This window comes from Polypterus senegalus, chromosome 15 (assembly GCF_016835505.1).
Source record: "Polypterus senegalus isolate Bchr_013 chromosome 15, ASM1683550v1, whole genome shotgun sequence".
NCBI lineage: Eukaryota > Metazoa > Chordata > Cladistia > Polypteriformes > Polypteridae > Polypterus > Polypterus senegalus.
Genome location: NC_053168.1, coordinates 945,701 through 967,371, shown reverse-complemented (window position 1 = coordinate 967,371; position 21,671 = coordinate 945,701). Strand labels below are relative to the sequence as shown.

Sequence of the window (21,671 nt, the reverse complement as noted above, 5' to 3'; positions counted from 1 at the left end):
TTATGGTGGAGCACAGGCTGCTTGGCCCGCGTGTCACATTGTTATTTACAGGTGACACGTTGGCTGAGCTTCTGTGACGACGCGTCCCTCACTGTCACCGCCACAAACACTTCTTGGGGTCTTCACCTGCAACACACCAGTGAGGTGTTTATTAAGTGACCAACTAACGCAGGTCAATGGTGGCCTCACTCGATGTGACACGTTTGTCAGAAGGCCTGTGACTCCTCCATGTTAACAAGTCACGTCACCGTCACGTCCACAGGCCGCACTGCACAGACATGAACAACCAGCCGAGCCCACCGATGTTCCACCAAGCAGCCTTTGTCGAGGTGTCGTCACAAATGAGTGGCAGCGTGCAGTAGCCACGTGACACGCACTACGATGGTGAGGATTAGCTGAGCGGTGCGGAGCCCCTGAGGTCAGCCAAAGCCCCCCTGTTTTCTAGAATAAAGACCAGGGAGTCCAAACCTGAAACATTACAGCAGCTTCAAACCAAACCGTCTCATAAAGACAAAGGTCTCCCTGCTGGTGAAAGCTGATGTCACAACCAGGGACAGACGCCCACATCAGCAGGCATCACTGCCACCCATAAAGGCAGCGCCTCCTTTAACAAATCCACAAAGTGTCCTGAGTGCGGTCAGACACAGCGAGGCTCCTGTGCTCCTCAAGGCTGGAGATTTTCTGTCACTGCGTCCGTCACCCTGACCGCTCTGATGACCCCAAATCAAAGTCCCCTTCGCACCGACATCAAACATGGACGCCGTCGCAGGTCTGAGGCATTTGGATCACAGCAGGAGAAGCTCAGGCCAGGACCAGGTGGAGACATGGCAGGCGGGTACCGGCGCCCCACTCAGGGTGGTCTCCCTTCAGTTACCTGGCTGGCAGGACCAGAAATCAGCTTACATTACAGAGCCGGACAGGCGTCATCGGCTTCGTCGACTTCTGATACTGAAAGAGCAACAGGAAAAAAATTAAAAAGGGTGTGAGGCCCCCAGAATAACCGACAAGCCCACCTGAGCCTTCACAGACCTGCCTGACCCCAACTACTAGCGGCAGGTTTAGGCCTACGCAGGCCCCACCACGAGAAGAAGAAGAAGAAGAGGAGGAGGAGGAGATCAAACCTCTGGCCTGATGACAGAAGCCCCTCAAGGGATCTCAGCATTTAATTCAAGTTTAAAAATAGAAACAAAAAGTGGCAAACGAGGACGGCGAGAGGGTGCGGCGCCCGCAGAGGTAAGCCAAGGAGAGCAAATCACACAAAGGAACGACAAGAAGAGCAGAAGAGGAGCTGGGCCTCCTCCCTCGGCTTGTGTTTCAATCCCTCGCTAGTTCACTTTTGACATTCCTGTCTATCGCTCGTGTCATTGGGGTTTCGTTTGTCCGATTCCGTATGCCACGTCAATGTGATTTATTATTGAACCTTCTTCTCCTGTGGATTTACTGAGCGGACCCCCAGCACCCCACTTGGGACGTTTCTTTCAATCAAAGATTTTGTGTTGGGTCGGATTTGCTTTTGGACGTCCTCGTTGGTGATTCCCTTGGCCTCTTTATTGTTATACAGTACAGGATTTTGATAAATGGACCCAAAGCAAAGTTCTTCATATAAGGAGGCTCATCTTACATTCTGAGCTTTTACGAGCCCCCTCTGTCTGGGGCCTACTAGGCCAAAGCCCCCCAGTTTACCAGGGTCAGGCCCCCCCGTTTCCAGCTCAATTTAGGGGGCCAGCAAAGAAAGCCACCCTAACAATTTAAACCACTGCCGAGACCCTCTGTCAGACCAGGGGGAGGAGCCAGCAGCAGTGACATCAGGGGCCACACCCACTCACATTTAAAGGGACAGAACACACGTCACAACTGAAACACGACGAGCGAAACGAACAAAAATGGCAATGAAACCGAAAAGAAACCAAACCGGGGAAATCACGGGGGCTGAACCAGAAGATCAGAGCCTTAAAACTGCAACGACAAACTCAGGAGAGGACATCCACTTGGCTTTACGAGAACACATGAAGGGGACGTCGGCCAATCCAAACATGGCGCCTAATCAGCAGCAGCTTACAGCGGCACCGCCAGGTGACATCCAGGCCGCCCGATTCTCTCATTTCTCGTCGTAAATTTGAACTTCCAAAAGTGACGTGAAGTCCACTACTGACGGCACGATGGACGACGTCCGTCATTTGAAACTGCGCTTGGGCACAGCGCGTTTAAAGGACCTTCAGTCTCCCATCGGACACCGAGAGTCGGCAGGACTGGCCGCTGGGGAGTCAGGGGGCTCCCATCAGTCCTTTCCATTTTGAAAACAGAGAAGTTCCAGAGTATAAATTTGACAAAGGACAGCAGGAGAGCACAAGCTGATATGCCAGTCAGCTGCCTGCCGAAAGATCAAACCAAAGTCAATAAATCCATACAAGCGGAGCAGACTTTCATTTTAACATCTGCCATCTTGTTGGCTGCGTCCAGCCTGGCACACACACTGTGGGTTTTTAAATACTAGCAAGTGAAGTGTTTTAATCGTAGTTTGTGTCACTAAGAACGTCACCGTACTCTCCACATGCGGCTGTTTCAATAAGCACAGGCCACGCGGCCTCTCAAACCAGCTGACCACGGTGGTCTTCTTCACCAAGCTCAGCTGATAAAGATGTTTCTTGTGGTGACGTTTATCAGATGTGGCGCTGGGGTTCAACTCCCACATCCCAAAGACGTTTCAGGTCGGCAGGAGCCTCCCAATTGGCCCAGTACAAATGACTGGGAACATCTGTGTGTCCTCGGCCATGAGGGAGGCCCACCCAGGCTTTGTTCCTGCTGTGCCCAGTGCCACCAGGACCGGACTCCACTCCCAGCATCAATTTAAGACATTAAAATGGCTCAGTCGACTTACTACATATTGTCACATACAGGGTGACACGTGCAGGCTACTCCAGGAATTTGTCCTTAAATTGCAGGTTCAGAACTAACAGGAGTCAAGAAATGGAGAAAAAGAAAACTGCAATTGTCAGGGCCAACGGCAGATAATCGCCTGGCAAAGCTTGTAAAACGTCAACCGTGTGCCAACGAAGAGACACACACATACGAAAGAGACTCCAGCAGCTGGCAGGACGGCTCTGTGTTAGTTGAGGTCTGGAGATGAAATCGACTCTCTAGCTGGAAGCCAATAAGCACATCGGCGAGTCCACGTGCGGCCTGCACCATTAACGGCGGGTGAAGCGACCAGACAGTTATCGTTATCCTGAACAAACTGCGGCCATCCAGCACTCTGGAGAAGTCAACCTGGGTTAGGGTTAGGGCTGTGGGTCACGTCTGTCTTGTGATTCAAACTTCGAATACAGAAACAGAACAAGCACTGCACTGTCATTTGGGGGTAACCGCTTGAGACGACCCCACAGACCCAGTGTTGTGGTGGGAAGTTGATGAATATTCCGCATGTCTTAACTTGGAATCCTAGCGTGTCGCTACCGAGGAGCATCCGTGTTTAACCTTAGGGCGAAGTCAGGATAGTGAATGTCATGAGAGGGTCGGTTTGCCTAAAGCCAGCGATTCTCTGCAGGAAAGCCAGAGCACCGAGCTGGCAATCATCAGCTCAACAAATAATAACACTTTTTATTTATTTGTGGGCGCCCTTCTAGACCCTCAAGGACACCAAACAAAAGAGAGAACACAGATTACAAACAGAAATAAAATACAGAAGTTCAAATCAGACACAGCAATTGTAATCAAAGAGAGAAAGTCGTCGAGTTTTAAGTTTAGATGTGAAAAGTGAAAATGAATCAACATTTCTAAGCTCAGGTGGTAGCGAGTTCCAGAGCTGGGGAGCAGAGCAACTGAATGCTGTGCCCCCCATAGAGATAAGACGGGCGAAGGGCACAGTCAAGTGGATGGAGGACGAGGAATGGCATTGGGGGGGGCAGGTGTGTCACAGCACAATTCTATTGGTTTGGTTTTAAATCAGAAGCCACGTACCAAGTACCACGACGCCCTATTGGCTGCAGGGTGTGGACAGAGAGCATGCCACCTGATGAAGGAGCCCCTCACACACCATGAACTGAAGTGAAGACCCCACAGCCATATTGAGACAGGCATGTGACCACAAATGACGCCTGTCTGAACTCGAGACAGTTCAAGTAACTAACAAGTCCGCGTGTCCCCTGAAAGCCCACATCAGCATTTATCAGGTTGGATGGCTGCCGGTGTTCACTTGTACTTTGCTTATTGCTGTTATTTTATGAATATTCCCAATAATACATCATTTAAGGTTGTCACTTAACTCCTGCTCGTCATCTACTGCAGAAGGGAAGGTGGGGAGAAGCCATAAAGTACAACACGTTATGAAGAGGGGCGAGTCTGCGAGATGGGAGGCCTTCTGACCAAACCACACAATAAAGAACACAAAAGGGGAAAGTCGAAGAAAAGACAACAAAGACAAAACACGCGGCAAACTGTGAATGAGCAAATCCAGGAGATTCCGTGAATGGAAAGCAATTAAGAAAGTGGAAGGTGAGCAGTTTGGGGCCTCCACACATTCAAGCCTGTCCCCCCACAACCTCCAAGGGGTATTCCTGTGAGAAGGTGACCCCCGGACCAAGCCTAGGGAGGCAGGTTAAGATCTGATCCAAGCTGAGCTAATAAAGCAGCCAACGGAGCAGCACCCGTGACAAGAGCGGCCTTTAAAGGAAGGCCACTATAAAGAGAGAGCTGCGTGCTCAGTCAGTCAGTCAAAGACCACAAGCTCTATAGATTTATTTTTGTCAAATAAAGTTATGAAGGATATCGGCATTAACTGAAACTCCTAGCAGCCTGAGGGTTTTCACCATCTGTGTGCCCACTACACACATATATACACACACAGAAGAAGAGGGACGAGGACACATGCTTCCCTTTCCTTCATTTAAGGTGGAACTGCATTACTGGTAAGAAATAAGGAAACAAACCTCTCTGCAGACGTGACGACTTACACGAGACAACAGACAACAAAGAGTCACCTTTGGGCCTAAAACAGTCAAAGGACAGACAACAAGGAAGATGTCTAGCACGTCCCGTTACAGTTGCATAAGAGGTTTTCAAGGCTTCACTCGAAATGAATCATCACAGGGGTGTGTGGTCAGTGGGACCAGTCCAGGCATTAGAAATCGATCACAGTGAACGAACTGGGCAGCAGAGCAGAGCTGGCATCAAAACTCCAGTAAAGAGTCAGTAGGAGCGGGAGCCAAACACACAACTCCTGGCACTAACTTGTACAGCACAGAGTCGGGTCGAGGTGGGACTTGCGTCTTCTGGCTGCCCACATCGGAGCATTCGTGACAGCCAGTCCGGCTCAGACGTCACTTATTGCTCCTTCTTCACATCTTTGGCTCGAGGCACCGCGCTGTGCAGCACCAACAGTCCAGACAGAGTGAGGGAAATCCCGACCCACCACAGCACGGCGTGCGTTTCGCCAAAGATGAGCTGGCCAAGAAAAGCCTGGAAAACCAAAAGGAAATCGGGGTTAAGAAGAGAATGGAAAAGCAATCTGGGGAAACATTTTCTTAAAATAAAACTTTTTGAAGCGAGCGTCCGATAAGCATGGCAGTGGTCTGCATGGAGGCCTTGGCACGCCTGTGGATCAGCGTCAAGTTCAAGACAATAGAAACGCACACTAATCACAAGTAAACACTCTCGCGCTCTTAATTAATTACACACACACACACACACACACACATCCACTCCATATACGTTGTAAAGGACAGCCGGGTTCCATGCCCGGCAGGGATGCCCCTGCTGCACTCCAGTACCTCCCCCGGGACGCTTGGTGGCAGCCTCCATGGCCGACGGTGATTCCCCAACCGCCCGCAGGGCTCCATGGGAGATGGAGTCCTCCACAGCTTGGTTGGGGCTGTCTGCTTCCCACAGCCCGGCTGGACGAGTCTTCAGCCCCACCCGGAAGTGCAATTAGGACCAGGTGGTTAATCACCTGGAACGCTATAAAAGGGCCCAGCCACCCCCATTCGAGGAGCCAGAGTTGGGAGGAAGAAGACGAAGCTTGTCTGGGAGGAGTGGTGGAGCGAGGTGGAGAACTGTGTTTTGTGCTTTGGGACTGTGTTTGGGCTGTGTGGCACGGGGAAGACGTGTCCCACAGCTGAAGAAAATAAAAGTCTTTGTACTTTTTATACGTGCCTCTCTGTGTCGGGTCAGGCGCCTATATAGCGCCTTTGTTACAACGTATATAAAATCCTAACCCAAAAAGTGCAACGATTTTATGTGATGTCTTTATGTGACGCTAATTTTAAAACCTACACGTATATGTTTGGTATCCTTCTTTTCAGAATTTATTGAACTTTACTGTCATGTTGTTAGATTTTCAGATTCTTATTCTGTTTTTAAATTAGAAACTAAAAAATATCAAGATCTCACATCCCGCGAGACAAGACTCTGTGCCAAGAGATTCAACCAGGCCCGGAGACGGAAATAAAAGACAAAGAGTAGGACAGCTGCTGTACGGTCTTTTAAGTGTTCGAGGTGCCATGCGAGATGCTGATCACACGGCACGCCAGCAGCAGCAAGTAAGCCAGCAGCGGATCGAGCAAAGAGGAGGTAAAAAAAAAACGGTATTTGTTTCCTATTGTATCACCGTTTAAGAGGGGGCTTCAGAGGAGCAACCGCGTCTCCTTGGTGTGCGTTCAGCGCCCTCTTCACAATACGAGCGGCAGAGACGTCAAGTGACTGGTGTTCAGCGCAGGCCGGAGGGTGGGGTGGTCGAGCGAAGCGATTAGAGGGTAAGCCCCCTAGTGTACACACACACACACAGGGTGAGCCAAAAAGAAGTAGCACATTTCAAATGTTTATCCTACAAAAACATTACAAGATCAAATAGATTTCATTACGACACAAAACAGACGTTTATTACTGTGCTTCAAAAATGAGGTCTTCAAGGTGGTGGCCATCATTAGTGATACACTCTTGAAGGCTTGCATGACTCATTCAGTGATTTTATGGCAAATAGCATTTTGAGGTGGGGTGTGCATATCCCTTTGACTTAAGATATCCCCACAAGGCGAGACCAGACGAACGTGAAGGCCACCCGACATCGCTGCGCAGGGAGATCAGCTTCCCCAGAAACATCTCCCACAAAACTTGCATGGATCTCTGTGCCGTATGAGCTGTTGCTCCGTCCTTTGGCGTCCACCACATCCATTTCTTCCAGTCCTCTAGCATTTCAATGTCACGTTCTGAAGTGATGGCGACCGTAGCTCCTCCTCGTCCTCCTCACAAAAGTAAAGGCCTACAATGCCCAATTCTGTAACGGCGCCCTAAACTGTAACACGTGTGCTCACCATGCAGGGGTCTCTGAAGTTCACGAGGGTCGGTTTCAGCCCAAGTGGAAGTTTTGCTTATTTACACAACCATTGAAATGGAAATGTGCCTCGTGGTTGACGTCACATGACGATGGCATCTCGATGAGCGGTTGACAGAATGTTGGCACACAACTCTCTCTACGGCTCTCCCAGTCTCTCTCAGCGAGTTTATGGATGGAAATGAAAAATCAAAGACGTGTTGTAAACGCCTGAGACAGAAGTGCGCTGAACGTCTAGGAGACTACAGAATGGACGCCCTTACAGCTTTTCAGGCTTCTGAGGACGGCCTTGTGATTTTCAGTTCAATGTTGGACCCGTCTGTCTAAATTTAGAATTGTCACCGTCAGGAGGAATGCTGAAGTGCGTTCAGAAGGCGCGTTGCGTAGCGATGATGGATTCGTTGTTTCTGAAGAACACTTTGACACCAAGGCATGTGGCCGACTGAGAACTACAGGGGATCGCCTGTCAAAGGACCCCCAGCCACCTCAACACACCTCACACAATGACCTGGAGAAATGGGCTACCTCAGTTTGGCTCACCCCGTACATACAGTACATACAGTATATATAAGGCTCCGAGTTTTGTCTTCATTCTCTCTTTCCTCCATTACTGCCTCCAGCAAGTCCGCAGAGCATCCCATAGCGGAGTTTGCTTTCTTAATCAGTTTATTGAGTTGGTGGGCCGCTCTTAAAGTCATGTCACCAGATGTCACTACCCAAATAAAAAAAGGAAAGCCCGTTCTTATTTAGTTTATCTGCGTTATGAGGGCACATCACTAGAGTCCTTAAAGGAGACAGCAGAGTGGCGAGGTGCCACACATAAAGTTCTAATGGCGGCTCATTACACACTGGTTACAAACTGCTGTAAAGCCCAACACTATATTGGCATCAGAGCCTAAAATGATAGCCACCTCACCGTAAAAGGACTTTAAATAGAAACAGTAAAGTTACTGACGCCATCCTCAGTCATTTCTATCAAGTTCTGAACAATGACTCGGCGTGAACTGAAATATCGTTTCCATTGTGGCATCTCTCTCGTATTCTGTAACGATATGCAGGTGGACGATATTGTCGGGGTGTCATCAGTTCATTTGAGAGCTGCTGTCACATGAACACAGCGCAGTGAAATTCCTCTCCTCGTGTTTGACCAACGCAGAGCAGGCTGGCACTGTTTGAGTCTGTCAGCCATGTCTAGTTCATCATTACAAGATAACGGGTAGCGCCAAGCCTCCTAACTGTTTTACACTTGTGATCTGCAGCCACAAAACACACTAAACGAGTACACTGGAGTGTTGGGCGTTTATTGATGGGTTAAATAAAAAGGAACAGCGCGCCCTAAAAACACGGCACGCCCCTAAAGTCCTCTGAAAGTCAGCACGGCTAAAGACATCCCAGAGCGAGACAGGGAAGTTGTCATCTGCTTACATTTGTTTGGTTAGTTGATACTTTTATCCAAATCAACTTACAAAAGAGAATCACGAATCAACAAAATCAAGTAAACCTTAGTAGTCAGGGGGCCGTTTAGGAACAAATCACAAGTGAAGAGCTCAGAACAAAACGAGTTAAGAAGAAGAGCCACGGCTGCGGTCTTGGGTGAGATCCTGCTCTGACCAAAACAAAATGGCGTCGCACTCTGAGCTCCATCACTTGTACACAAAGAAATGTTGTGGTCGTCCTGTTCCCCGATGTCAACTGCAGTCCCTACGTCTGTGCTGGATTTCAGGATGCCATCCTTGTTGAAGCAGGCTGACACAACTGGCACCCCTCAGCCCCAATGAAGGCACTCGGAGCAGAACTCGGTTTCACCGTGTGGCGCGCATTCAGACGCACTTAAGATGGAGCAATGGGCGCCTTTCACTTTGACTCCAATGCTTCCTCATCTGACTTCTAGCACTCCACTGCTCAGGTCTTGTCCCCGGCTCGGTGGGTGTCAGACTCTTCACTGTCCATCACATCCGTCTGACAGCCCCTACCTGCACCAACCTTCTTATCAAGGGGTCCAGACTTTAACTTGAGAGATAATGGTGGGCATATCACTCTTAATACTTCATAAAACAGAGTGTCGACTTTTCTCATGTGTTGTGATTTACCAATTATAAGAATACAGCCTTCAATATCCTCCATTACAACTCCCCTCCCTGATGTGCCACGCAGCCTTTATGTTAAGATGGACAAACAGAGACACACACGCATAATGTTGTGAAGAGATTATGATTTTAGACACACACACAGTTTTTATGTTAGACTCCATTTCTCCCATAACCTTAGCAGCTATAAAGAGGAAGCGCCTCTGAACCTACTGGTGCGAGTGCCAATGGTCCACAAGAAAGGAGCAAGCAATGGGATGGGACAGGAAGGCCAGGGCCTTTAATGATCCTGATTGAATGTGTTGTGCCAGTCCCGTTCTCTGCCACCTACCCCTCTAGAAAGATGACAAGGGCGTGGGCTTCAGTTTACACCTTTGTGAGAACAAACCAACGTTCACGAGATCTCCTTGAATTGTCTCACAGCTCTTATTGGCCTGCAGTGGGCACCTGCACTGGATCAGTGCCCTGTTCTCATCTTCCTGTGTGACGCTCTTTGCCAAGGGGATTACACAGCCAGAGACTTGATTGAGGCCAAACACAAATCAAATCGGCCTCCTTGGAATTTAACGGCCAATCAGCAGCAGTGTGCACCTTGTCATCGTGTTTCTGGTGACATCTGTAGTTTCAGAAGTCTTTTCATGCAAGAGATTTAGAAATGTAAAAAAGCTTCCTTTAGAGTTCAAGTACATAGAATCTGTGAACCAAGACAACATTCAAAGGTGCGGTTGAAGCGAGATTTGCAGGAGACGTGTCAGCCCTAGAGCGGCTCTTCTCAGCCTCTGCTTAGGCCTGCAGACTAATTCCGCCTACTAAACTTGAACAATCATTTATTTATGTCAGCTCTGTCTTTGTCTCTGGACACGGCATCTCTCTGCTGGCCTTCAACTATAAATAGTGGGCACCATAGCGACGACTGGCACATCAGGTCCCTAAAGGTACAGCGTGTGTGTAATAGTAAGGAGTCCACTCTAGAAAGTCAGCTTCGAGGGAAATGCACAGAGAAACAGGGCACATGGGAGGCAGTGACTCAACGGCCATGACAAATGCTGTACAGCTGAGCAGTTGGGACCAAGATGGCAGCACCTCTGGACCTGGCTGACAACTCTACTACATGCAAAGGGTGACGCTGTGGCACAGTGTAGAATGTGGCTGACCTGTCGAACCTGAGGCCTGGAATACGGCACCAAGGTGTGGGCTCCCTATGACAAAGAAAGGAAGGAAGGAAGGAAGCGTCTAACTACCAAGTCCAAAGAGAGTCCGTTTGATGGATTCCAGAACTGCTCACATCCAAGGAGTTGAACCTTTTAGGCTTCACTGAAGTAGCGACACAATCACGAAGGCCATTAGTACGATGAACATTGGCTCTTACTTTAAAATGAGTGCGTTAACCAGAATAGAGGGGCACAGGTGATGGATGGTTAAACTCAATTTCACACTCAAGTTAAAATGATTTCTTCACATAACAAAGGCACTTAAAACTGGACGGATATTTGTGGGATAGCGAATATGAGAGAAAATGGAGTTTCACGTAGTGAAGTGCAAAGTGCTATATGTGGGCAGAAGGAACAGAATGAGCAGCACTGCCTTACAGGATGTGGCATTTGGTTCACACAGCAACACAAAGGAAACACAAATGTTGGATTCCCCTCCAAAAAGAACTCTGAATACAAATCTACGAATGCTATGCTCAGGCAGTGTAATGGATTTTAACTTTCGACTCCCGGTGATTCGAGTAGGAGGCCTCAGCCTCGGCACAGGTGCTCCACAGGGCCGCGTTCTGAGCCCCCTGCTGCACTCCCACTACACGTACGGCTGCACACGTCCCCAACATCGCTGTCACGTTTGCTGATGACACAGCTGGGGTAGGCCTCACGTCTGACAGCGATGAGCAGACTCAGCAGAGTCAAGTGAGGAGTCCGTCACACTGGGGTGGAGGAGACAGAGGAGCGGGGGCACTAGCACCCCTTAGTGTTAACAGCGGTCAGGGTGAGAGGGCGCACCGTTACAGATACCTCAGAGAGACCCGACCTCAGCCAAGCAAGTGGTCACCTTGGTGAAGAAGGCACGGCAACATCTTTGCCACCTCAGACACCTCTGGCATTTCACGCTAGCCTCCCAATTACTAAAGAACTTCTACACGTCCACCGCTGAAAGTGTCCTGGTTTGGGAACAGCACACGGCAGGACCACGAGGCTCCACACAGAGGAGTGTGGTCACTAGTTGTGCACTCACGGACTTTCAGGACATCTACACCAAGCTGTGTCAGACCAGGGCATAGAAAAAGATCCATCATCGGTAACAGCCGTCCCAACAATGGCCTCCTCCCTGTGCTGCAGCCCGGTGAGCGACGTCCAGCTTGGGGAGACCGACTCTCGAGGAGCTTCTGTCCACAGTCCATCCGCACCTTCAATAAGAAAGGGTCTGGAACTGCATGATCATGATGCCCTGCTCTCTGACGTGTTACATATGGAGGGATCACATATTTAAAAGTCTACTAATCATTTTTACTGATATTTATAAAGTCACGTATTATTGTCCTTTGTATCTTCTTAAAGGCACAGTCACTGGAGTTGAGCAACTATGCATTTCATTACGGATTATACTGGATGTGACAAATAACATTTGACTTGAATCAAATCGAAAGAAGCCCGTCGCCAAGTAGAGCAAGCGAGGGCCTGTCGGGACCAAAGAGCACATTCGGCTGCAACAGACTAATGGAATTAAAACCCTTTGGTCCCGAGTACAGAAGGCTGCACGGGGATTTAAATGTGGGTCCTCAAAACTCTCAAAGCCATTAACTCTAGCAATTAAAAAGTCGAGAACACAACTGAGAGTTAAGGGGAGGCAGAAACCAAGACTTGTGGCAATCTGAAACAAACTACACAATCGAGCAGCTGAAGCAGAAACCTTGGCACCACTTGTCTTCATCCCCAGGAGCAACACAGCAGTGGGACCGACTGGGTGGACTCCTCTCCTTTTTAAACGGTAAGAACAGAAGAAAGTTGATAGAGAAGACCATTCAGCCCATCAAGCTGTCTGTTCAGCTAAGAGCTCAGCTGTCCACCTCGTCTCAGGAGTTTAGTTCAGAGTCCCACAACTCTTTGCTTCCTGCTCCCAGTCCTAAATGATCTTCCTCTTCATTCCCTGTTAAGTGCAGCAGATGGCAGCAACTTAGAAACCTGCAACTCATCTTGACGCTTCGACTGAAAGAGGGAGATTACCGGGAATGGGCTTCATGGACCCTCCTCGCCTAAACCGCCCTCGTCTTCTCAATATAGCCAACTCAACTAAATCATATATATGTACTGTATCATGATTTAATGTTTTATTTGTATGATACCTGTATGTTGTCTTCTTATTCTTATTTTATATCCTAACTTAGCAAGTAGGCTACAAGAACGTATACAAAATGAAGGCCAGCAAACCGAACACTGATGAGAGTCGACCTACTGGAAGTTCACTGGGCCTTTGTGACATTTTATTTGATGTTAATAAAGCGACTGTGATATTCATAACCTGCAAGACTTTCTCCATACGAACTGTAAACCTACTTTTGCTCACCCCTCTGTGTGTGTGTGTATAATGTACATAGATAGATAGATAGATAGATGAGAGGCACTAGACAGATAGATAGATAGACAGATATGAAAGGCACTATATAATAGATAGATAGATAGATAGATATGAAAGGCACTATATGATAGATAGATAGATAGCTTATTATTTGCAAATACCTTCAAGATTTGACTAATTGATAAGGTACAACCTTATTATTATGAAAAAAGTGTAAGTGCAGAGCTGTGGTAACTACAGGGGGATAAAACTGATGGGCCACAGCATGAAGTTATGGGAAAGAGTAGTGGAAGGTCATTTAAGAAGTGAGGTGGTGATCAGTGAGCAGCAGGATGGAGTCATGCCAAGAAAGAGCACCACAGATGAGATGTTTGCTCAGAGGATGTTAATGGAGAAGTAGAGAGAAGACCAGAAGGAGTTGCATTGCGTCTTTGTGGACCAGCAGAGAGCATATGACAGGGTGACCAGAGGAGCTGTGCTATTGTATGAGGAAGTCGGGAGTGGCAGAGAAGTATGTGAGAGTGGCACAGGATATGAATAAGGGAAATGTGACTGTGGTGAGGTCTGCAGTAGGAGTGATGGAGGTGGGATGACATCAGGGGTCGGCTCTGAGCCCTTCTCTCCAATGGTGTTAGACAGGCTGACAGATGAGATTAGTCAGGAGTCCCCATGGACTTTGATGTCTGCTGATGACATTGTGATCTGTGGTGAGAGTAGGAGCAGGGAGAGGAGACCCTGGAGAGGTGGCGATATGAGAGGAGAGGAATGACGGTCAGTAGGACCACCAAGACAGAATACATGTGTGTGAATGAGAGGGAGGGCAGAGGAATGGCGAGGATGAGGGGAGTAGAGTTGGCGAAGGTAAAGGAGTTTAAATATTTGGGATCAACAGCACAGAGTAATGGGGAGTGTGGAAGAGAAGTGAAGAAGAGAGTGCAGGCAGGGTGGAGAAGAGTGTCAGGAGTGATTGGTGATAGACTGGTATCAGCAAGAGTGACAGGGAAGGTCTACAGGATGGTAGTGAGACCAGCTGTGTTATATGGGCTGGAGACGGTGGCACAGGAGACAGAGCTGAAGGTGGCAGAGTTAAAGATGTTAAGATGTGCATTGAGTGTGACAAGGATGGACAGGATTAGAAATGAGGACATTAGAGGGTCAGCTAAGGTGGGACGGTTGGGAGACAAAGTCAGAGAGGCGAGATGGCGTTGGTTTGGAGAGATGCTGGGTATATTGGGTGAAGGGTACTAAGGGTAAGGCTGCCAGGTAAGAGGAACAGAGGAAGACCTAAGAGAAGGTTTATGGTTGTGGTGAGAGGGGACATGCAGGTGACGGGGTGACAGAGTGAGATGACGAGGACAGGAAGATATGGAAGAAGATGATCTGCTGTGGCGACCCCTAACGGGAGCAGCCAAAAGAAGGAGATAAAGTGTAACCTCAAATCACGAGGTGTGCAGACAGAGCAGAGTTCCCGACGCACCCATCACTGCTGTCCTCACCACAATCTCTTTGTATTCCTTTGAAGATCCTGGTAGTTTTTTTGATGAGTCAAGTTTTCTAAACAGATATTTTCACACACCTTTGAAATATTTAGAAAGTTCTAGGTAATAAACACCAGATCTGACATGTACACTTTTTAGTATTTTTTTTAAGAATTCCAATGATAGTTGAGCTAACTTTAGAAGGTTCAGTCCCACCTGATTTGACTCAGCCCTGCCCTAAAGTGTGGAATGAATTTACATCAAAACTCCTAATTCAAATAAAACATCTCATTTCACACGTGACGGTCAATACCTGGATGGCCTCTGATCAGCGTTGCCTTCCATTTTCCACTTCATGTCCAGGGTCAGCATTTTGCACACAGTCGCCCCTCTTAAAATCCTCCCCAATTCACAAACTGTCCCCTTTAATAAGACCAGGGCCTCTCTAGAACGGCCAAAGTGTACTTACAGAGGATATGAAGTTGGAGGCTGTCGTCGTTACGGTGGCTCTGGCAGAGGAGGAGGAGTACCTGAGTGCTTTGGCAAAGAAAGTCCACATCACAGCATTACAGGTGAAGAGCAGCCCACCGCAGAGGAGCCGCAGAGGTATGTGAAGCTGGAAGAGAAAAGCACGCCAGGTCAGAGGAGGGGAGTGTAAGCCAAAGATGGTGGGTTTTAATGTCCAACTGCACATGGTCAACACTGCAATGACTGAACGACGGCGAGTGACCAAATACAAGGCCATCACGTGACACACCACATATCATAACTGATAGATACGCTGCTCTAAAAAATGAAAGGAAGACTTTTTAATGAGAGTATAACATCAAGTCAATGAATCTTCTGGGCTACTGATCTGCTCAGTCAAGGAGCGGAGGGGCTTGTTCATCAGTCTCAGGGGCACTGGGGGGCAACACTGAGATGACCCCCAAAACAGGAGTGAATGGGTTAACAGGTGGAGGAGGCCACTGACATTTGTCCCTCCTCATCTGTTTTGTCACTCGTCTACGCTCAGTGTCACTACTGGTAGCATGAGGCCATACCTGGACCCTACAGAGCTGGCACAGGTAGTCCACCTTCTCCAGGATGGCAGGCACATCAATACCACATGGCATTGCCAGAAGGTTTGTGTCTCCCAGCACAGTCTTAAGGGCATGGAGGAGATTCCAGGACACAGACAGACAGTTCCTCTAGTAGAGCTGGACAGTGCCCCTTGTAGAAGGTCCTTAACCCATCAGCAGGACGCACCAGAGGAGCAGGATGAGCACTGGCAGAGCCTACAAAATGACCTCCAGCAGGCCGGCCACTGGTGCGAATGTCTCTGAGCAAACAATCACAAACAGACTTCATGAGGGGGGCCTGACGTCCTCTAGTGGGCACCGTGGAGCTCGACTGGCATTTGCCATAGAATACCAGAACTGGCGTCCTGTGCCTTTCACAGATGAGAGCAGGGTCACCCTGAGCACATGGGACAGACATCAAAGGGTCTGGAGAAGCTGTGGAGAACGTCATGCTGCCTGTGACATCGTTCAGCGTGACCACTCTGGTGGTGGGTCAGCGATGGTCAGTCTGGGGAGGCATATCCATGGAGGAGACCTCTACAGGCTAGACAACGGTAGGCACCTTGACTGCCATTAGGTATCGGGATGAAATCTTAGGAGCCATTGGCAGACCCCATGCTGGTTCCTTCTGGTGCACGACAATGTCATGTGGAGAGAGGATGAAGGCATTGATACCACTGACTGCCCCCCAGCTCACTGGCCTGACCCCTCTGGGTGGGACATTATGTTTGGGTCCATCGGACACCTCAGCCTGTCCCGGAGCTCAGTGGTGCCCTGGTCCAGATCTGGGAGGAGATCCCCTAGGACGCCATACAAACTGAGGAGTACGATTTGGAGTTTCGCCCGAGTGGACTCGCCCGCCCGCCTGCCCCCTCGTTTGGTCCCTCTGTCCGTCGCTCCTCACACATCACCATCTCACTACTCCATGTCAGTCAGAATTGATGGCCAGCAGGAGTCTCTTAAATGGCCATTGAGGTCTGACGTCTTTTCCAAGCGCTCCTTTCATTTTTTGAGCAGTTTTATGCATTCTTTATATTTAATATATATTAAAACTGACAGGAATAAAGGAATCGACTGGCTGGTCCTGGGGTGCGAGGCGTTACAGCGGCTGATTGAGGACTTGCAGAGCAGCAGAGTTTACTTTGGCTCCGATTTGATTTGATTTGATTTGTATTTTCTGGATTCGCCTCTTGTGCTATTCATGTAATCTTCTGTAATATTTGCCGACGCACTTTGATTTGCTCAAAACAAACACAGATTTCGTTCTGATAAGCATGTACTTGCAGGACTGGTTTCACAAACCTTTCTTTTTCCGCTTCAATACACCAGTTAAGTCTCCTGTGTGGATATCACTCCCAGCAAACACTCGCACAAAAGAAACTGTGTTAACAAAGCCGTCCACACCTCAGATTTGTCACTAGAAATGTCACTTTCGTTTCTTTAAATTTTCCTCATAAACAGCGAGGTCACTTTTTCATCATTTTAGAGACCATGATGACTAAACGCTCTATGAGGTGCCCAATGAAAGTCAATACTGAATTAGTTAGGCGATGCCAACCTCTGCTGGTCAAGGAAAAAGGAATCCAGCAGAGATATAAAAGACCAGGCTGCCAGCTCCTCTGCGCCCTTTATAACTGAAATAAGGGAAGAGCAAACACGAGCCGTCTTGAGAGCCTAGCGGGCAAAAATGCTGAGATGGACGAGACAAAGTGGGGTCCTGACCACCACCACCTCATCCTGAATGCCACAGAAAAGCTGAACCCTTCATAAAAAGGGCTGTGGCATCTTGAGCAAGATAAGCCAGTAATGGTGGACACGACTACAGAACATCAGACTCTCATCTTTGTTACTTCAATTAAAAAGGCCTTCAGAAAGAAGCGTCAAATGTTAAGAAACCAGACTGACAAAGAACTTGGGTGGGTCAAGAAGATAAACGAGATGCCACCCTAGTAATCAAAACACTCCTCAGAGTGCTAGTGCGGTTAAAGAAATGCCTGCAAGGGCGAGGCAACATACGCTGAAGAAGATGAAGTTTATTCACACGTAACCCTAACCCTAATTCTGACTTGTACGGAAAACAAGAGGACAACGAGAGGTCATGGAGAACAAACAGACACACAGCACTGGAAGAACTTCCTGAGGACCACCAGACAGCAGCAGAAGACTCCAGCGTGGAAACACGTGGTGCTTGGTGTCATTTAATGAAGGAAAACCAAATCAGCGGCTCCTTTAGCACTTTTTACACACGGGCGTCTGCACTCCAGCACCGGTCTGCTTTAACGGAATTCTCACCTGCCGTATTGTGACCGGTGTTGCCGCTGCAGCAAAGAAACAGAACTTCACAGAGAAGCCAACGCAGTCCGAGCCGTCCCCTTGGTGGGATCAGCTGCGGGCTTAGCGTGTGACACGAGGCCTGCCAACCTAACACCTCACGCTCTAACTGCCCTCTCTCCCTCAGCCTGCCTCTGCCCCAGTCGCTGCATCCGAGGCGCGGCACCCGCTGGATGAGGAGCACTTTGTGTTCTTTTGACCTGCAGACCAAAGCCGGACCACCACGTTGGACAGCTGCTTCCTGTGTGCTTTTGTGCTGTTGACAGACCCCTGCTGGATAAGGTCTTGTGTTGGTACCTGCCAGCTCAGCAGTCAAGATTGTATTCCTTGGAAACCTTTGTGACCCAACTTTGACAGTGTATATAATCTTGACAGACAGATGTTAAAGGCGCTATATGATAGACAGACGTCATTATAAAACTCAGGCACCCCTGGCCCTTGAAGCTCCATCTTAACCGACAGCCGATGTTATGGCGCGACACATACAACACGACCCATTACCTGGCCGTCTGGTCCCTGGCGGCCCCTCATCTCCTTCTCACGGACACGACCACACAACTCAGCCGGCACAAAACCAACAGTCGACCGAGTAGGCCACATGCCTGGCATGAAACCAGAATGGAGATGCGGGCACGCAGTGTGCAGTTGGCATGGCCCCTTTTCACAAAGTTCAGGAGTGACGCACTGACAGGTGAATCTACTTCTTGTCAGTTTGTCTGCAATGGCTGGAGTGCGTTCTGCATCTCTGCTTGTACTTCTAATAATCGATTTTGTGAAATGCAAGAAGCATCATAACTGGACAAAGATGGCCCAATCTCAGTGGAGTAATCATTGAGTAACTACTAAGGTACGTGTGCTACCAGCTTCAGGTAGCTTGTTCTTCTTGTTTTGATGTGTAACGTTGGCTCTCTCGGTTTCGACTGATGCCACCAGGCTGTGACACACAATAAAACAAGTTGGCTCAGCTGCAGTCTTACACAAACAACCCCACCGGATTGGTTTTTTTTTTCATGCTTGCCGTAGGAGAGTTCTGACATTCCTGACATGAAACATGGACACAAGTACCAACAATATGAACAGTAAGTTGAAATGATTTAAGTGTTACCTTACTGTAAGTTGCATAAAGTGACAAGGAGCAGGTGTCATCTGCCCCATAAGAAGGGACCTGCTCTGCTGCCACAATGAATTCGGCGTCAGTGTGACACAACAATTGAAATGGCACAGCGTGAACGTTACATACTCATCAGACGCACAAGGCTTATAAGAATGTGTTCTTATCTCTTTGGATTGTCACCTTTACTATGCTTAGACTTTGAACACAGGCGAATACGACAGCAGCTCTCCTTTTGTGATTGTGCCACTGTCACCATTAAACAGACGAGCGTACTCGCCTACGACAATCACTTACAGAGTACAGTCCATTCAAATCTGGCTACACTGGGAGTGGGAGAGCACAGTGGCTCAGTCGTTAGCCTTGCTGCCTCACAGCTCGTGGCCCAAGCGCAGGTCACACAGAGTCTGCGTTTTCTCCCAGTGTCCAAATGGATTTTACTCTAAACATTCCAATTTTCCACCCATTCCTCTAACCTATGCATATCAGGCAGAACGGCAACTCTAAATCTGTTTGTAGAAGTTAAAGGTAGGTGTGTGTGTGCAAATGGCGTCTCAGAGAGTTGGTTTGAGTTGGTGCTGCTGGGATGGACCTGGAACTGACTTCGACAGGCCGGATAATGGATGGAACAGCTTAGTTATAAGTGGCGAGCAATCTTAATATTCAAGTATGGGTGAAATGTAATGCTTTAGATAAACACTGCGTTTAAAATTAAAAACAGACCGGTATGCAAGTGGTGTCTGCACACTTTCAACAGTGTGCATTGTTCACACTTACACACACCTGTGATGATGTCCGGCATATCAGAGCTCATTATCACCTTGGCTTTCACTTTACCAGGTGCCAATGCTTTGGCAGCCTCTGTGTTAACATTCTGAATGTAAAAATGCAAAACGCCAATTCATAAAACGCCTTACATGTCTCCATTAGCTGTAAAACACGTTATGGCTTGGACTTTGAAGAATAAAATTAAGAGATCAGTAACTGGAGAAGCATACAAAACAGACCTTTCGTTGAGCGCAGTCCCAAAGTGACTTGTGTCACACGCTGGTCCTCACTGAATGTACTGCCGATAAAGTGCAGCGGGTCTCACACTGCTTATCAGAGCCTGCTCTCTAAATGTGTGCAGGATCAGAGGCTTCACACTAATAACACACACCTCTCAAACATGAGGGGAGCTGCTGCACTTCCCAGCAGCACTGGACACAATGCAGGAACTAACCACCATCAGGCCACAAACAAGCACAGACAGTGACAAGGTGCGACGTTGAAGCCAAGGACTCCAAATTCATGAGGCAGCAGAGCTAACCACTCAGCCATCGTACTTCCCTGAAACCAAATGTGAAAATAATTTAACTTTAATAATAAAAAAACAGATAATCATTTCTTGTTAAGAGGAAATGAGCACAGCATGCAGTAGCAACTTAATACCCTACTGTGTAAAATGTAAAAATCACTTAGAGGGATGGTGCTCGACCTCGAACTGTGGATAACTTAACACAAACCTGTCCTTTCACTTTGTCTACCTGTCATGTAAAGTGTTTCTGCCTTTAAGGCCTGGACTGAGCATCAGTGCCCGCTGCCAACTTCACCTCTCCTCTCCACTGACACCCATTTGCTGCCAGTTGTAATCGTAACTTTGCTGGAGTATTTTACCAAGAATGAGTATTTCTGCAGAATACTGCAAATTCCACAACTTCTTATCAATGCCACCCACCAAGGCTGCTACTGGTCAGGCCCTGGATGTCCACGGATCACAGAAGCGGTCACAAGTCGTGTGGAGGGCCGGTCCTCCACCTCATACCTGGACTGCAGTGAGCTTAGCACTTTCCGCACTTCCATTCTTTTTCTCCCTCACTATATTTGATATTCTTGAAAATGTACGAATTTCCAATTCCTTTGCAAAATCAGCTGAAACAGGTGGGCAGGACTGGCGGAGTAACTTCCGTCAGCAATAAATGGGAGGACGTAGAGGGGAGGCGCCGACACACCCACGGAGCCCGGCAGCGTGTTTGATTAACTAGGTACGTGCGTCACGAAAAGCGAGCGAAGAGTTCCCGAGTGAATGAACAGAGTGACAAGCGAGGACCCTCACCGCGAGCCCGAGGCCGCCCACTACGACTTACCCAGTCGCACGCCGTCGTTTCATCCTCGCCCTCCTCTCTGCCGAGTCGCTCGTCCCCGACCCACGACCTCAGCCCGCTCTCGCAGACGCCTTTCAGATAATCCGCTCCCAGAGACAGTTTCGCTGAAGACGAGGCGACTGCGCCAAGAAAACCCGCCAGCACTGCGTAGAACACGCCGTGAAACATCGTCCTGACCGCAGAGCCCCTAATTCCTCGACCCGCTCGCTACATGCTTCCCGCCGCTGAGGAACTACTGCGTCAGACCTGCCAATTAGAGGGCCGGCGCGGCAGAGCCTATCGGAACGAGCAGAAGGTACACACCTCCCAGCGCCCGTTTCCGTCGTCGCCATGACTTCTGGGAGTTGTAGTTTATGGGTCAAGAGGCAGACGCCTTCCTGCCTGAGTGGAACAGACAGGTTACAGAATGGATGCTGTTGTAATGTTAGCCGTGGAGCCCAAGTATAGATTAACATAGTTATTACTGCACTTGTCAAGTTAAGGATAATGCGTTTTTACTAAACTTCTTTATTAGTATGCCGTTCAGCAAATCTACAAATACTATCCAGAGTTCACATTTTTA

General features: G+C 48.5%; 1 protein-coding gene across 1 annotated transcript; it reads right to left on the bottom strand.

Moving 5' to 3' along the window:
• Nucleotides 1-4,249: 4,249 nt before the first annotated feature.
• tmem42a (transmembrane protein 42a) lies at nt 4,250-21,375 on the bottom strand. Its single transcript, XM_039736178.1, has 3 exons — nt 21,092-21,375; nt 14,932-15,078; nt 4,250-5,454 (listed from the first exon to the last, which is right to left on the bottom strand). Exons 1-3 carry the CDS (start codon nt 21,275-21,277, stop codon nt 5,320-5,322), a joined length of 468 nt encoding a protein of 155 aa, XP_039592112.1. The 5' UTR covers nt 21,278-21,375; the 3' UTR covers nt 4,250-5,319.
• Between the last annotated feature and the right edge of the window lie 296 nt (nt 21,376-21,671).

Excerpts from the sequence above, each read along its gene's own strand:
- tmem42a (XM_039736178.1), bottom strand. The coding sequence starts at position 21,277 with ATGTTTCACGGCGTGTTCTACGCAGTGCTGGCGGGTTTTCTTGGCGCA. Across the intron at positions 15,079-21,091 it reads AAACGACGGCGTGCGACTGG|CTTCACATACCTCTGCGGCT; the intron begins GTAAGTCGTAGT and ends TTTCTCTTCCAG. Across the intron at positions 5,455-14,931 it reads CCTCCAACTTCATATCCTCT|GCTTTTCTTGGCCAGCTCAT; the intron begins GTAAGTACACTT and ends TTGGTTTTCCAG.